At 41.6% G+C, this 15,450-nt stretch overlaps 1 protein-coding gene across 2 annotated transcripts; it reads left to right on the forward strand.

The window, feature by feature from the left end:
• Window positions 1–8,529: 8,529 nt before the first annotated feature.
• On the forward strand, window positions 8,530–12,366 carry GATAD1 (GATA zinc finger domain containing 1). Of its 2 annotated transcripts, none has more exons than XM_086614961.1 (5): window positions 8,530–8,785; window positions 8,824–9,011; window positions 9,588–9,647; window positions 11,146–11,329; window positions 12,075–12,366. In XM_086614961.1, the coding sequence occupies exons 1-5, from the start codon at window positions 8,530–8,532 to the stop codon at window positions 12,263–12,265; spliced, it is 879 nt and encodes a 292-aa protein (XP_086471087.1). In that variant the 3' UTR covers window positions 12,266–12,366. The 2 variants fall into 2 exon arrangements, with proteins under 2 accessions (XP_086471087.1, XP_086471088.1); XM_086614962.1 differs by having other exon boundaries at window positions 8,530–8,730; window positions 8,886–9,011.
• The last annotated feature ends 3,084 nt before the right edge of the window (window positions 12,367–15,450 follow it).

Genomic DNA, 15,450 nt, shown 5'->3' on the forward strand with positions numbered 1-15,450 from the left:
TCAAAAAAGATTGTGTATTGCATTGAGATGTCTTGCAAAGTTACAGTAAGATATGTACGAGTGATCTCTGTGAAGATAGTGAAGTTTGTGGGTTCTGGTTTTTTGTAATTTGGTTAGGTTGTGCAGTATATCCATTGTTTCCGTGTTACTCTTACAAGCATGAGATTAGCCTATTAAATTTGTATTTTCTTGGTACTTATTTTAACACCATAGTCATTGACTTTACAATTCAAAAATAAAGTTTGGCAAGACTATTTTGTAAACCTGTTAATTTTATAATGTAAAAAAATTACTCTAACCTTGAATTGTTATTTGCACTTTCATAGTCTATACTTGATACATTCCCACTTTATATACAAGTAGGATACTACAACCATGTAGATGTTTGGCCAAATGAATGCTGTTAATAATATGTAAAATTCTTTGATTAAACATTTATTACTTAAACTAATTCTGTTCACTAGTTCTATTCTGTCTCATTACATCTTAGACTTATAGTAGCAGATTCTTAAGATGGATGACAGACATTTTCAGGAAATGTTCGGTCCTGTGCCAAATTAGCTGGAGACCATATAGTAAGTTGAACATTTTGATTTGTAAATATAAGGTGTTCATTAAGCTTTGAAAACAAAATCTAAAATAGACAATTTTGTCTTAATTGCTACAGCCACATTGTGCACTTGTTTTTTGTAAAGAGTAATACCTTGTCATTACAAGTAGTGGTGCTAAGGAGAGTGGAGGGACTAATTTTTGAGGAAGATCCTGTTAATTAGTGTTACTTAAGTGCCACTTAATATCCAGTCTTCGTTGTTAATAATATCCAGACGACTTCTGTTACATTAACAGCCCATTGTTACAGTGATTTAATTCCTCCAACAAGCCTGCCAAGATGCTGGAGAGCCTCTAAAATCTCAGGTACAAAGTTGGATTAGTCACTGCAAGGCACTTCCCATCGCCTGCTGCTGTGGTGTTGCTTCATATGCTGCAATTAGCAAGTACTGAGTTTTCCTAAGATCATGAGCATCACGAGAGAGATTTTTGGGGTTATGGCAGCTAGAACATACTAATAGATACACAGATTTAAAACATACTTTCTGAGGTGTTTAAAATCACAACAATATGCTTCAAAGTCAGACACCCTCAAAGGCCAGTTTCAGAGATCAAGGCCGATTTCACTATTACCTTCTCCTCCTCCTCTTCCCCTCTCCCAGCAAACACAAGGCATCCCACTGTAATACTCACGGAGGCTGGCAAGAATGGAAGCCAAACACGGATATAATGACAGCTGGTTTCTTTACTAAAAATTGTCCAGACAATCTACTCAGAATAGACACTATGCTGGTTATTGTCCTTTTTACTCTTCTGTGGATCAGCCAGGTAGGGAAACTGGAAAGAAGTAGAGAAGCCAGTGATGATGCAAAATTGAGTGTCATTTTTACCATCTCGCCTTTTTACCTGAAGAGTAAAGCACAAGATATGGATCAAAGGGAGGAGGTGGATCCCCTGTAAATACTGCATAAAGCTGTGTTTGCTGTCAGTCTTTGTATGAGGGCGAAGAAATGAAAGCTTGACTTTCTGCAACGATATGCTTTCATTCCACTTCAAAAATAGACAAGTATAGAATTTACACTATTCTCCAAATATATAACCACATAAAACAATTTAAGTAGTTCATAAAGGAATTACTGACAATAGAAGAATTGAGTAACGAAAAAATGTTTCCTAACTTAACTGCAAAGCTCTTTTTTCCTCAACCCTTCATAGATGCTTACGGTTACATCTCGCCGACAATTCTTAACAGGATAGTGTTATTTAAAATTATACAGATTGTGGATCTTTACAGAAATCCTTTCTGCAGTGAAATATGAACTTGAAGTGTTTTGCATGTATTTTTGGGGTCATTTGCATGAACATCCAGATAAATGGAATATAAGCAAGAAAATATTTAATGCATCCAGATAGACGTTCAGTACTACAAATACATAATCTTCAGTGTTGAGACTGTAGTGCTATTTTCATCCAAGCGTAAGTGTTATATCCACGACAAGATACTAGAAAAAATATAGGGGATTTTGTCTTGGGGCTTTTACATAAGAATTGTTCACTACGTAAGAATGATTTATCTTTATGTAAGTGGTTTTAAGGAGTATTTATCATTTTATGAACGCAGGTTTTTTTCTATGAGCAACAGTGAACAGAACTATTCAAATTATTCATCGGTTCTGTTTTGGCCACTGCACCTTCTGCTGCAATCACATTAATTTTATTTAACAATAATCTATTCTAAAAAAGTTCTTACTCAGATTCTAGCATTTTTGCTTTGCAAATGCCACAGTCAGTCTTGCTGTCCATGTGTTTTAGCATGGCAGTCCATGTAGCCAACATCATCACCTTTACGAATGCAAACAAACAGCAGTGTCATTAATTAACCCGCCAAGATTCACTAATGCAATTGCAAAGAATACTAGAATTTATACATGTTATAGCAGAAACCAGTACATTCTGCAATTTAAAAAAAAAACAAACCACACTTTATTTTTAAATTAGTCGCCTTTATTTTCTCTTCAGTTTGAAGAGTTTGAAGCCCTCCTTCTGACCATGATGTCTTTATGTATAACTCAGCAGCAGGGACCCACTTAAAATTCCAGTTCCGGTTTCTGGAGCATATACAGACTGTTACTGAGCACAGCAGTCCAAATTCTGCTTGGCTACAATTTAGCTATCCGACTCCATTCTCCACAATTCGAGATTAATTCTGTCCTGGAAGGCAGAAGAAATTGGTAGACTCTTTGATGGTCCACATAAAAGCTACATATGCTGTATTTGTACCAAGTGAGCAAAATATACATGGCACAGAAAGAAACATTAGGATGTAGACCTTTACGGTGTACATAATGTTTATTCGTTATACAAGCAGATATGTAAGATATTGAGATGAAGTAATTTCCCCTTGATACACAGCCAGTCTGGACAGATCTTTGCACTTTCTGCTCCAGGTCTTCTCCAAAATAGTGTTAGAGATTTAAACGAAGTAAGTGGGTGAGATAACACCAGATATGCACTTTGAATAGACAATCAAAATACTGTACTAAAGACTACTGTTCCAATAGGACATAACCTATTTGTAGCTACCGTTAAAAACCCAAAGGACAAAACATTTTTCACAAATGATCTTATACTGCTCTGTAGGCTCACATTGGAAATTTTACACTGAATCATAATAACAATTTTTTATGCAAAGAAAATACATCCTCTTACATATTACGTTGCTATTTTCATGCCTGTCAGCCCTTCTGAGTTTTACTTGAGTACAGGGATTCTGCAGTATCAACAGAGCACAATGCAGCAGTCCAGTTTCATCTTTGAAGAAGCTTCAGTGAACTCAGATAAGGATGAGTGTAATCCTACATTCCTCAGATAAGGATGAGCATAATAAAAAAGTAGAGAAAGGTTGAAGTTCACTAACAGAGTCAGAGAAGGAATAAAACAAGGACTGTAGGAAAAACTCCTGGACTAAATAAACTACGGAAAAATATCCTAGACAAGTTTGAACTGGTTGCAGAATCCAACAAATAGATCAACGTGCTGCAAACCTCATGAAAAATGACGCATACTCACAATTGTCTCGTACTCACAAGTACACTTGCAATTGCAGGATGTCATAAAGAATGCCAAAGGCCACAGGTGCTAAGATCAGAACCAGGAACATTTCAGGTACTACAGTGAAGTTCCACTGGAGATAACAAATGAAACTCAGGCTCGGTTTATTGTCTGCTACAGCAGGTCCTGTGACCAGTGTATGAAGAGACACAAAGGCACAAAACTCTACCATGAGCCTGCCACCTTTCAGGAGTCCGGAAAGGCTCTAACTACACAGTTCCTCAGAAACAAGGACTCCCCATGCAATATATAGAAAGAACTACAGCCACGGAAAGACTTGAGCACCACTTTAAAAAATGAAGCTGAGGCTGCGTCAGAAGCGGGGAGCTGCCTACGCCAGAGGAAAAGTTCATTAAAAATACTACAATGATAATCCCAAGTAACGTGTTGAGTGCAGCTGGCTGAAAAGGACAAACTTCTGTCATGTTTTTCAAATCTCTTCTGTCATGTTTTTCAAAAGTGTAAAACAGTAATAAACTGGCAATGGTAAATATCTGAGGTTGGTTTGCAATTAGTATGAATTCTTCTACAACTGGCAGAGTTCCTTTATATATTTTTACTAAGTAAATAAAATCTATGTGATTAACAAGTTAATTTACATGCACTGTAGGAATGTACATGTGTGCCTTCAGGAATCGGTGTTGACTTGCATCTGTCATATTGGCTTGTAATGGAAACATGAAAACATTCTATAACAAAAAACATACTTAAAGAAAATGAACTTCCTTAGTCACAGTTAAGGGCAATATTTTTGTCACTAGTGCAAAGAGGGATAATCCTGAAGTCAGAAGTGAGATTGTGCCCAAGGAGCATCGTATTGCATCAGCATCGTAAAAGCTAAAAGCCAAGCCTAAAGCATTTTTAGTGGCATGCAGTTTAGCTGGGACCACTAATTCAAATTCTGGGGTTTATGTTAAAACTGCTCCAAGCCTTAGATCCTTAAGAACTGTCTCAAATGAAGCAGCAACAGTAATCCGTAAAGATAACCTGTTAAGTGGAAAGCCTGTACTACAGGATCCCCATTTGCAAGAAGACACAAAAGCGAAAAACTGCCGCCTGTTACAAAAACAAGTCCTGAGAGCCTGAACCGACAAAACATAACAAATGTATAAATACTGACTTCTGCTAGAAAGTGTGTTTTTGCTGTTCTTGTATCACAGAAGCGTTTTAGAGTACGAATGAAGTAGTTTGAGAGGCAGCTTTAACACGCTTTAAAAGAACAAAGTACTTGTGGTCATGATATCTATCTCTGCCACTGCTTACCCTAGGAGTTAGTTCTTGGCTCTACCACACACTTAAATGAACCAGAATTAAGAATTAAGACCCAGAAGTTGTGAAGATAGATGCATGCTACTTACTTACACAAGTAATAATTTTGCAATGTTTCAAGAATAGCATCACTTTTAGCTACGGGAATTAAGAGAATAAAACCTGCTTTTCTCACAAGAGACCTAGTAAGTACAAAACCTTAGTGCAGGACCATGTGGAAATGCAAAGTGCACCAGTCAGTCAGATTCATACTAAATTACATGCATTTACAACACAGATATTTCTGGAGAAGCACTCTAGGTGCATCCTCTGCAGCTGACTGTGGAACAGTGACTCACAGAAAATGGGAATAAGGGATTCTTCAGAAGTGAGCCAGCAGGCTATAGGATAGCAGTAGGAAGCTAAGGGGAAGCGATCCAGTTAAATCCACTGCACAACAATTCAACTGCTTAAGCAGGAGATGCCCAGAACCTCCGTGGATGTGCAGCACCTCCAATAAAAAACCAACACCCTCCTCGAAAACATCCAAGAAGAAACAGTTCTGCACTGACAGCTAGTATGTCACCAACACTCACACTCCTGCTCCCCAGGTGAAACCAAGGGGTTTTTTTTCTCCACTTCTCTGTCCTATCTATTTACATTTGAAGTCCCTCAGAGCAGGGATATGTTCCTATGAGTCCAAAGGGCATAGCCAAGAGCATTCCTTTCTTTTATTGAAGCAAAAATAAAGTGGAAATACGCATTAATTGGAAGAAAACAGATTTACTCCCCAACTTTAGCTGAGCGTGCACCATGCAAAATCCCTCAGCTAAATCGGGCACTTCCAATTCCACTAAGGCCACGGTCTAACAGTTGCCTTTCGACCTCCCTCATCTTCAAAGAGAATGTAGTTCTATTAGGAGAATCAGGAAACTGTAAAGGATGCTCAAAATTTAGGATCAGCATTGTCAAACTTGGGATCCTCTAGAGAGAAACCTAGAGAGGGATTCTGAGGAGGTACTCAAGACTCCTGAGCCCCCGTCCCCTGCTACACCTAACTACTGGTTATTCAGCAACTCTCAAATCAGATTATTTCAGCTACTGCCTGCGTAAAGAGTTAAGTATCAAGCAACAAAAAAAGTTAACCTGTGCTAATTTTATTGGGCGTAGCGAAAATAAAAGACATACTGTTTTCAATTCAATTTTTGACAGAATATCCCAGTCACTGCTCTTTCTGTTATCTTTCTGGCTAGGCAGTTAGTGATCAAACAGCCCTGACAGCAAACCCTGCCTCTCTGTCACGGTAACTCTAATGGTCTTTTGCAAGGCCAACAGAATAATCATATGCTAAGAGGACTGTGATCCCAAGGTGTCATTTACCGAGGTTCCATTGAAACGACAGTCATTAATGAAGCCACACTTCGTCAAGAAATACTGAATTAAAACTCTTTTCTGTCAACATTAATGGAATATGGTTGGCTAAAACCCACTAATTAGCTTAAATTATCACCTCAAATTAGGTTTCATAAAGCTCGAGCATTTTTTTTTCATTCCAGTTATTATTTAAAAGCAAGAGAAAAAATCACAGTGGATAAGTTATCAGAACAATATACAGTAGCATATTTAATTAGAATATACAGATATATGTAAATCAGATGCATCCTACAATTGTGGCAGAAGAGGAAAAGACTCTGCAGCGTTGTTTCGGAAAGACCAAAAGGGAAGAAGCTGGGAGTGGGGAAGATGGTAAAAAGGCTACAGTAAAACTTGAGTTGAAAAAACTCAAACTATTTCCAGATACACTTATTATCCATTAACATTATATCTTATCAAATTCACAGAATAAAAACCTTCACAAAGTATTAGGTACTTACCTAGGCAGAAATGGACACCATCACACGTTTCTACCCCATTTCTATGCAGACCAGTGGTGCTATGCCAACATGACAGCGCTGAGGGGGCCCCAGCAGTGGAGAACTTCTGAGGGCGGTGGGAAGGAAAGCAGGCAGAAGCTGCAAGAAAAGTAGCGGAGAGTTTAAAGGTTTCTGTGAGATCACTGATCTGCCAGGTAATCACATAAAATTACAGAGGGATGGATTAAAACAGCAGAGAAAAAAAGCAACTACTCAAGAACTGTGAACAGTCTGAAAGGAGATGAAGGTAAAATAGGATTTAAATCAAAATGCAGAAATAAATTTGGCACCTGAGACAAGAAAGTCAAAGCTGGTGTGAAAGAGAGGAGTGCACAAGGTTAAGCATAGCTGCCCATGAGTCAGTACCAACCCAGGCAAGCCACAAGGAGACAATTGAGAGCTGTGCCCTCCAGCCACTGCACGCTGCATGAGTGGAGCATCTGTAAACAGATCCCTGCAAATTATGTCTATTAATTTTGCAATTGTTACCATAATACCATTGAATGAAATAGCCTGTTTTACATAAAATAATAGCATGATTTTAGCAGGATCATTTTCCTCTATGTAAAAAATCAAATATTTGTCCTTTGTGTCCACTGAGAAAAAGACAAAAATAAATCATTTTAGTTTGCACCAAAGGTTTAAATTAAACCTCGGGATGAGAGATGACAGTTAAGTATGGAAACTAAGAAGCTGTAAATCTTTGTCTGTGAGTGGTCATTTCTTTCTTAACAACAGACTAGAGAAACATCTGTAAGGGATGGCTTGGGGCCATGTTGCATCAGGGTGAGGAACCCGTGTTAGATCCATGGTTCCCGCATTTAGCCGGCTGGCAAAGCTTCACACAGACATGCGTTCATTTCCTAGACTTTTAAATCACTTGATACGTGGCTGAGGGTCCATGCAAGAGGGGCTGTTGGCTTAACGAAGACCGAAGCTGGCGAATGTTGAGGGTTAAGATTCACAGTCACCATTCTCCTGAATCAGAACGACTACCTGAGCCCATCTCTTGTCCTCCGGTTTTCTGGTGAGTAGGAAACATGACACCTGCGCATCTTCGGATGATGCAGTCCAGCGACCCCCCGCAAACGGGGATGGAGCAGGTACGGAGGCAGCTCCTGTGTTTTGCTGCACTCATCGGGTCTCCCCCGACTGCCGGTGGCTCTCGCCGGCACGGCACGGACACTGCTCCCTCTGCCACGTTTTTTCCTGAGGCGAGAGATGTGCCCTGCTTGGCACAGGAAGAGGAACTCTCTCTTTGGGGACCGAGAGCCAACGCCCGCTGCCTGCCGTTTCCGAGGGGGGCAACAGCCTTCGCACTGCCAGGGCACAGAGCGATGGAGCTCCGCTCTGCCCCCGAAGCCTCCCCGGCAAGCCGAAGCGCCAACCCCGCCGGCAGCGCTGGGCCGGTCCGCAGCCGCCCGCCTCCGCAGGGGCCCGGGGGCGGCGGGCCCGGCCGCCGGGAGGGGACGGTGCCCCGCGGGGCTCGGCACGGCGGGAGGTGAGGGGAAGCGAGGCCAGGCGGGCGGCGGGCGGCCCCGCAGCCAGCAGAGGGCAGGGCCGCCCGCCCCGCTCCTCCCGGCGCGCCTGGCCTCGCCGCAGCGACATCCGCCGCCGGCGGGAAGGGGCCGGCGCCGGGGCCGGTGTTGCGGCCGCGCTCCCCTCCGTCTCGGTGCCGGGGGCCGCGGGCCCCGCCGCCGGCCGCAGGATGCCGCTGGGGCTGAAGCCCACCTGCAGCGTGTGCCGCAGCACGTCCTCCTCCATGTGGAAGAAGGGCGGCCAGGGCGAGATCCTGTGTAACAACTGCACGGCCCGCTCCGCGCCGCCCGGGCCCGCCGCCTTCGCCACCACCTCGGCCGCCGCCCAGCACAGCAACGGCGGAGGCGGCGGCGGCGGCGGCGGGAAGCAGGTGAGCCCGCCGGCGCCGAGCCCCTCGCTCCGTGCCCGGCCCCGCCGCCTCGACCGGGGCCGGATCGCGGCGGGGCGGGCAGAGACGGGCCGGCCGCACCCCCCCGCCGGGGCAGCGCCTGGCCGTGTATTTACGGTAATTCTCCCCTCCCCCAGAGTAAGCAGGAGATCCACCGGCGCTCCGCGCGCCTGAGGAACACCAAGTACAAGTCTGCGCCCGCCGCGGAGAAGAAGGTTTCCACGAAGGGCAAGGGGAGGAGGCACATCTTCAAGTTAAAAAACGTAAGGCGGCAGGCGGGTTTCTGCGGCTGGGCTGGGAGGTGGCGGGCGGTCGGGCCGACGCGGGCTCGGGGGACCCCGAGCGCCGCCGTCTCGTACCCCGGAGGCGACGCCTCCCGCGGCGGGCGCGGCCCTGGCCCCCGCCGGGTTCACCTGGGCGCTGTCGCGGAGTTTTGCACCTTCTGTCGCAAAACCAGACCGAAACCTGCAAGTGAAGCGGTTGTAGTCGGTGTCGGAGCCGGTTTGTGCCTCCGCGGTACGGGCAGGCCTGCCGGCGAGGCAGCATCCCGTCCCGCAGGCGCCTTTCCCGAGGGAAGGAGTTCTGTGTATATAGAAACCAGTCACGCGAATTTGGTACTCGCTTCTCCACTTAAAATCCCGAGAAGGAAAACGTTGACTTCACTGGTTTTAAAGTACAAGTATTTGAAATGTTTGCACCCGACTTCTTGCGTTTGCTAATTTTCTAAGAAGATAATGGATCAACGTGTTGTCTAAAAGGAAAAAAAATAATTTGGAATTAGATCACATGGTTTGTTTCAACGCTCTTGATTTTCCATTTCTGTGTTTTTTTTCCCTTAGCCCATCAAGGCTCCTGAGTCTGTATCCACTATAATTACAGCCGAATCAATCTTTTATAAGGTATTGTTTATGCAAGTTTGTTTGCAAAAAGGGTCTTGCTGTTTCTATTCCCAACTTCAAAAATTATCACAGATAGTGAAAGCACTAGGGATGTATTCACAGAATCTCTTCTTCCTTGCCTAGCAAGGAAGGATTTTGTGTAGGATTTTGCTCTGCCTTGGGTCAGTGCCGGTAAGTCTTGTACGGTAGTTTACCGTATTAGTTTACATAATTGTCATTGTCTCTTTTTTTTTTTCCCAAGAAAAAGATGTGTCTGGTTTCCGTAGTAATTATTGCAATTGAGGTTTTTAAACTTTTAACTGTCACCATGCAGAGGTGAAGCAAAAGTGACTATAGCTGGTTATTTAAATTTGTGTGATCCCTTGAGAGCATTTTTACCAGCATGCCAAGGTGTTAGTGTTTTGAAGTTCTGAAATTTGCTTATGTTTCCCGGCAGTACAAGCAAACCATTTGAAATGACTTTTCCCCCAAAGAAAAGGCCAGGATGGCCACTGGGAGACTGCATAGCCAAAGGAGAAGTGGTAGACTGAGCTTCTGTATGCTGTCTAGAGACCTGATGCTTTGTGTCTCACATCCCAGATGAATCTCTGTTTGCTCTTGAGAAGTTCTGAAGAAAATTGATGTCTTTTCTGGCATGCTTTTGTTTTTTTCAGAAATTCCTAAGAATTATGTCGAAAGTTTTACTTAACCTGATCTCTCTATGAAGAATGTTTCTATTTTGATACTTTGCTGTGTTGTTGAAAAGGGGACTGTTTGGGGTTTTTGAGGTCTTCTTAATCTGTTCTAAAAGCAAAACCCTCCTGGGTGATGCTTGGCAAACTCTAATCTTGATGGTGCAGGCACTGCATTGTGCTGCGCGATGCTGTTGCAACATGAAGTGAATTGCCTTTGCTGCACAGCCTCACGGATTAAAGAGCACCATGGCAGGTGGCAGGAGGTGGATCTGTGTTTTGGGACTCCTTTGTATTCAAATGAGTGAACTTCTTCATACACAGAAAGCTGCTTTCCCTGCATACACAGGGAAATTGCTACAGGTACTTCTTCTAGAAGGTGGTGTCGCACTCTCCTACTTCTGACAGAATGAGACCATCACCAACTCTGTAGAGAGAAGGCGTAGCAGTCCTAGGAGAGGGGGACAGAGAGCGGCTGAGAGTGCCGTTTCTTTGAAAATGGATGAGGGTAGGTTGTTTCTGAGACATTTGGTGGACAGAAACCATGTGGAATTGTTTGTCTGGTCTCAAAAGCAATTCTAGGACTCAACCCAGACTGCTAGATATTGGGTGATTGTGCACAAGCAGTGCTGATGAGTGCTTAGGTGAGACAGCGCTCTATTTTACACCACCGCTCTTTTGCATGTGGCGGAATTAAGGCTGTTTTTCAAGACTGGGATGATTTGAGATCATTCAAGATACTGATACTTAAGATACGAATCAGAATCACAGAGTGAAGCTTCTAAAATCAGATGATTTGATCTAATTATCGTTTGTATGTCTTCTAGGGAGTATACTATCAAATAGGAGATGTTGTTTCAGTGGTTGATGAGCAGGATGGAAAAACATATTACGCTCAGATCCGTGGGTTTATTCAGGACCAATACTGTGAAAAGAGTGCTGCGCTAACCTGGCTCATTCCTACGCAAGCTAGCCCCAAAGATTGTTTTGACCCAGCCTCTTATATCATAGGTAATCTCTTAAGCTTTTGTTTTATACAACTACTTATATGTGCCTAGACTAATGCAGAGTTGTATTTTTTAAATGAACTTTTTAGCTTGTCAAGATCCCGTATGCAATTTCCATATTTTGGACCCTAATCCTGTAAGCATCTCATTTACCTGAATAACCTTTTTTATTTGTCTTATGTATGTAATATGATTAGCACTACTGCAGTGAGTGTGATTATTTGAGTATTTGTGCTCACGGACACAATTTTAGTCTTGCAACTTTAAGGATCAAATTATTGCTCTCTAGATAGAATCAAAGTTATTACAGTATAGACGCAATACACCAGTCCAAGCTGTTTCTTTTAAAGTGACCTGAAGTAGCTGATCTTCATCTTGGCTACTTAAAACACGTAGCATGCAAGCACTGGTGTAGAGGGTGTTCTGCTACTGATTATAAAATTATTAATAATTCAGAAAAGTTCTTTTGACCAGCAGGCCACAAATAGCATCTATTCAAAATATATTAACTAAACTACTTTACTCAAACGAGCGAATGCTTAAAATGGAGAAAAAAAAAATCAGTCTAGCAAAAATAAAGTAGAGGTTTCTCGCCTAGTATTTGAGGATACTTTGCCAGGAGAGTCATTGACTGATAAGTCACATTCTCTAAGGGCTGTTGGCCGTTGTGGCATATTTTTAAGTCCTGCGTACTCCAATTTTATGCCTTTAAATTTTGTCTTTGAAGATGATTTATTTTTTTTTCCTAGGACCGGAGGAAGATCTCCCAAGGAAAATGGAATATTTAGAATTTGTTTGTCATGCACCTTCAGAATATTTCAAATCTCGATCATCTCCCTTCCCTACTGTTCCTACAAGACCAGAGAAGGGCTATATATGGACTCATGTGGGACCTACTCCTGCAATCTCTATTAAAGAAACTGTTACCAATAATTTATAGTTTTTTTAAGGAATACTTTGGACGAGTTATTTTGGGTGTGTTCCCAGGTCTGCGAACCTCATACAAGAAGTTTTAAAAAATTATAAAATGTTCATTTTACATTATGGATTATGGTATTTATTTATTATTTAAATTATATCAGATCTTTAAAGTGGAAGTTTACTTTCCATTTGATGCGTCATTTCTCTGCTCTGTTCTTCAGACATCATTGCTTATTTTGGGACAAAACCACAAGTTGCATGTCATCCTCAACTTTGGTGAGCAAATAATTGACTTCTGAAAGTTGCCTTTAGTGTTCTTAATTTCTAACCTATTTTCCAGAAAAGGAGTTAAAAGACATGCTCTTAATCATCCAGCACTTTATATACTTGTTTAATTTAGTTAACCGTGACTGCAGTTTTTGCTTACTTCTTAAATAATTTAAGACTAGTTTCAAATAAACACTAAACTAGGGCAGTGATGCGGTTAAGAGTTTTATGGTACACTGGAGAGGAGTGATGTCCTTAGATACCTCTTCTTCCAACTAAAACCTGCCATCTGCAAGGCGGTACTCTATTTAACAGTCACCTTTTAAGAGAATTTTGTTCAGCTGAATGTAAAACGTGGCCCTGTGTAGCTAAGTTCCTGCTAAACTTGGCTTATATAAGGGGATAATTTTCTTGGAAAGCTGGATGCAGATTTTAAAAGTTAATGTTATTTGGCTTTGCCATCCTGGCATCCTCATGGCAGAAATGTATCTTCATTTCCTGAGCAAGCCAACACTGAAGTATGATTTGAGTTTCACATCATTACTATTTGTGTATGTGTTAGCTTGGTCTCTTAAAATTGATTTTCGAATTGTTTTTTTCAGTCTGTGCAATTAATTAATGATGGTAAAGAAAAAAATCCTCAAGCAATTCAAATGAAAAAACCCATTTGCTAAGGGAAATAAAGACTAATTTTATGTATTGACAGTCTCAGTATACCACTGAAAATATTTTAATAGCAGAATGGGAAAAATGTCACATACTAAAATACCAAAGTTAAAGTTTTCTGCACTAAACTTTTTATAAGCCAGCCAGCTCCAAACTCTGTGGATGTGCTTAGATGGCCTGGGGTTCGTGGTGGTTCCTGCTGCCTATAAAGGTTAAGAGCTGTAAGTGGCCTTAAATTTACATTTACAGATCTTTTCAGGTTTGGGGTTTTTTGGGGCTTATGTGATCATAGCACCCAAAAGCCCGAAATCAACTTTAGTATGTTGTATGAAAGTCTATAAAAGTTGCACTAGGCTTATGTTTTAACCTCATGAAAAGCATTGATTTAAGAGTAAATATATTTTGAAAGTCTCAGGTATTGACAACGTTTAGTACAGTGAGATTCATGACAGCAGGAACCAGGTATGTTTGTTTCAGTCTGCAGCCTCAGTTCTGCCCTCTTCAAACATAAGGAAGAACAGTCAGCCTTGAGGTGGTAGGTGCTAAGTTTAACGGATACTATCAATAGTTCAAAATGCTCAGAAATTAGCAGTATACTGCTAATACAGAGTTAAACCTTAAGTAACCAGTTGGTACATACATGATATGTACGCCCACGTTCAGTGTGTTGCAGTAATTCATCCCAGAGCAGCCGTGCTCCTGACCTTCCTCTCACTTTCTCTAGATTTCTTTTTTGCTGATTTATCTTTATTAAATTAACAACCATTAGAAAGTAAAAATATCGACTCTTAAAAGATATTTACAGTAACCAGAGTGTCTCCCTCCACTCAAATGTTTTCCCTCCTTTCTCTGCAGTCCACAAGATTTTCACTTGGGATCACTGTAAAGTCCTTGTGCTGCCTGAGCATAATCCACGGAGCTTTGCTCTTCTGTGGGTTGACTTCCAAGCTCAGCTGCTTTCCTTGTCAAATCCTTGTAGGAAGAGGGAAGAAAAAGTTTCGCTTTTTTGAGTTTCTGCAATTTACACCAAATGACAAGTACTTGCTTGCCATTTGCCTTATTTGCCAGTAAATTGTAATGTGAAAGGGAGAATTTAGGGATATATCGATGTGTGGTTTATGGTTTGAAGTTTGTCTCACAGAATGACCTGCTGATAGGCAGGTCTCAGCACCCTCCTTTGTCTAACAGCAGGTTATACTGAGAGAGGAGACTGACTGCAGACTTGCATAAGACATGTAGTTTGAAAGCTTAAGCAAAAGAGTTTGGAGCAAGATCGTGTCTTACTCTTATGAAAAAAAAAGTATGCCATGTAAATGTTCTGCTTACACTAGCAAAGAGCAGCGCCCCAGGTAGAGGATACGTAATCTGGAACTTCTGCAAGAAAAAGCAAAGAACTGTGAGCATTGCCACCGTGAAATGAAAGTCACAATCAAATAAAAATGTCATCCCTTATTGTATTTGTATCACCACCACCACTAAATTTAAGAAAGGTGTATTCTGATTAGATTGGGGGAAAAAAAAAAAGGAAAAAGAACCGCACAATGAAAACAAAACTATGAAATGATGTAGTAGGTACTCTAAACCAAATGTGAATCTGCTTCAGTTCTTTTACTTACCTAACTGTGATAGATAATTATTTGGTTTGGGAAGATGCAAGACTCATCAGTTTTTCATACGAGACAACCAACAGGAACTTTAAATACCTTTTTAGCTGTCTGGTCTTGCCATCCATTAGGGAATGAGATAGGAAAAAAATAGCACAGAAAAAAAACCAAACCTATTTGTCAGCTGATTAAACATAAAACCTATCTTCGAAAAATTTTGGCCAGACTCTGTAATGCAGAAAAGGAGGTCTGCCTTTAAACATTTTTATTTTGTTTGCTGCAGTGTGAGAATGAAGGTACTGATGCGACCCCTAACGGAGTGAATTACAGGTACTGTACAATAAAGGCTAACATGTCAGTATATCTAGTAAGTAATCATCTAGTAAGTAATCACATCAGGTAAACCACCAATGTATGAATTTATAAGGATACAAACAATTGCCCTCATAACGAGCAGAATGCTTGAGGTGGTCGATGTGGTCGTGCTTGTCAGGGTTTCCTGAGGACACCAAGCACAGTGAGACTGTCTTTAGCTGTGGTTGGCCAACACGTTTCGAACCCCCCAAAATTACATGTGGTTAGGGACGGTGATTAATAAACTAACATCAGTGACATGCAGAAAGATAAATCATGAAGTTACTGCAGCTGACTTAAGCTTTTGCTCTTT

The sequence above is a fragment of the Tauraco erythrolophus genome, chromosome 7 (genome assembly GCF_009769465.1).
Source record: "Tauraco erythrolophus isolate bTauEry1 chromosome 7, bTauEry1.pri, whole genome shotgun sequence".
Classification (NCBI taxonomy): Eukaryota; Metazoa; Chordata; class Aves; order Musophagiformes; family Musophagidae; genus Tauraco; species Tauraco erythrolophus.

What these genes read in the sequence shown, in the direction of transcription:
- GATAD1 (XM_086614961.1), top strand. Translation starts at nt 8,530, where the DNA reads ATGCCGCTGGGGCTGAAGCCCACCTGCAGCGTGTGCCGCAGCACGTCC. An exon ending in CCGAATCAATCTTTTATAAG is followed by an intron (nt 9,648 to 11,145) that starts GTATTGTTTATG and finishes TATGTCTTCTAG; the next exon opens with GGAGTATACTATCAAATAGG. An exon ending in CCCAGCCTCTTATATCATAG is followed by an intron (nt 11,330 to 12,074) that starts GTAATCTCTTAA and finishes TTTTTTTCCTAG; the next exon opens with GACCGGAGGAAGATCTCCCA.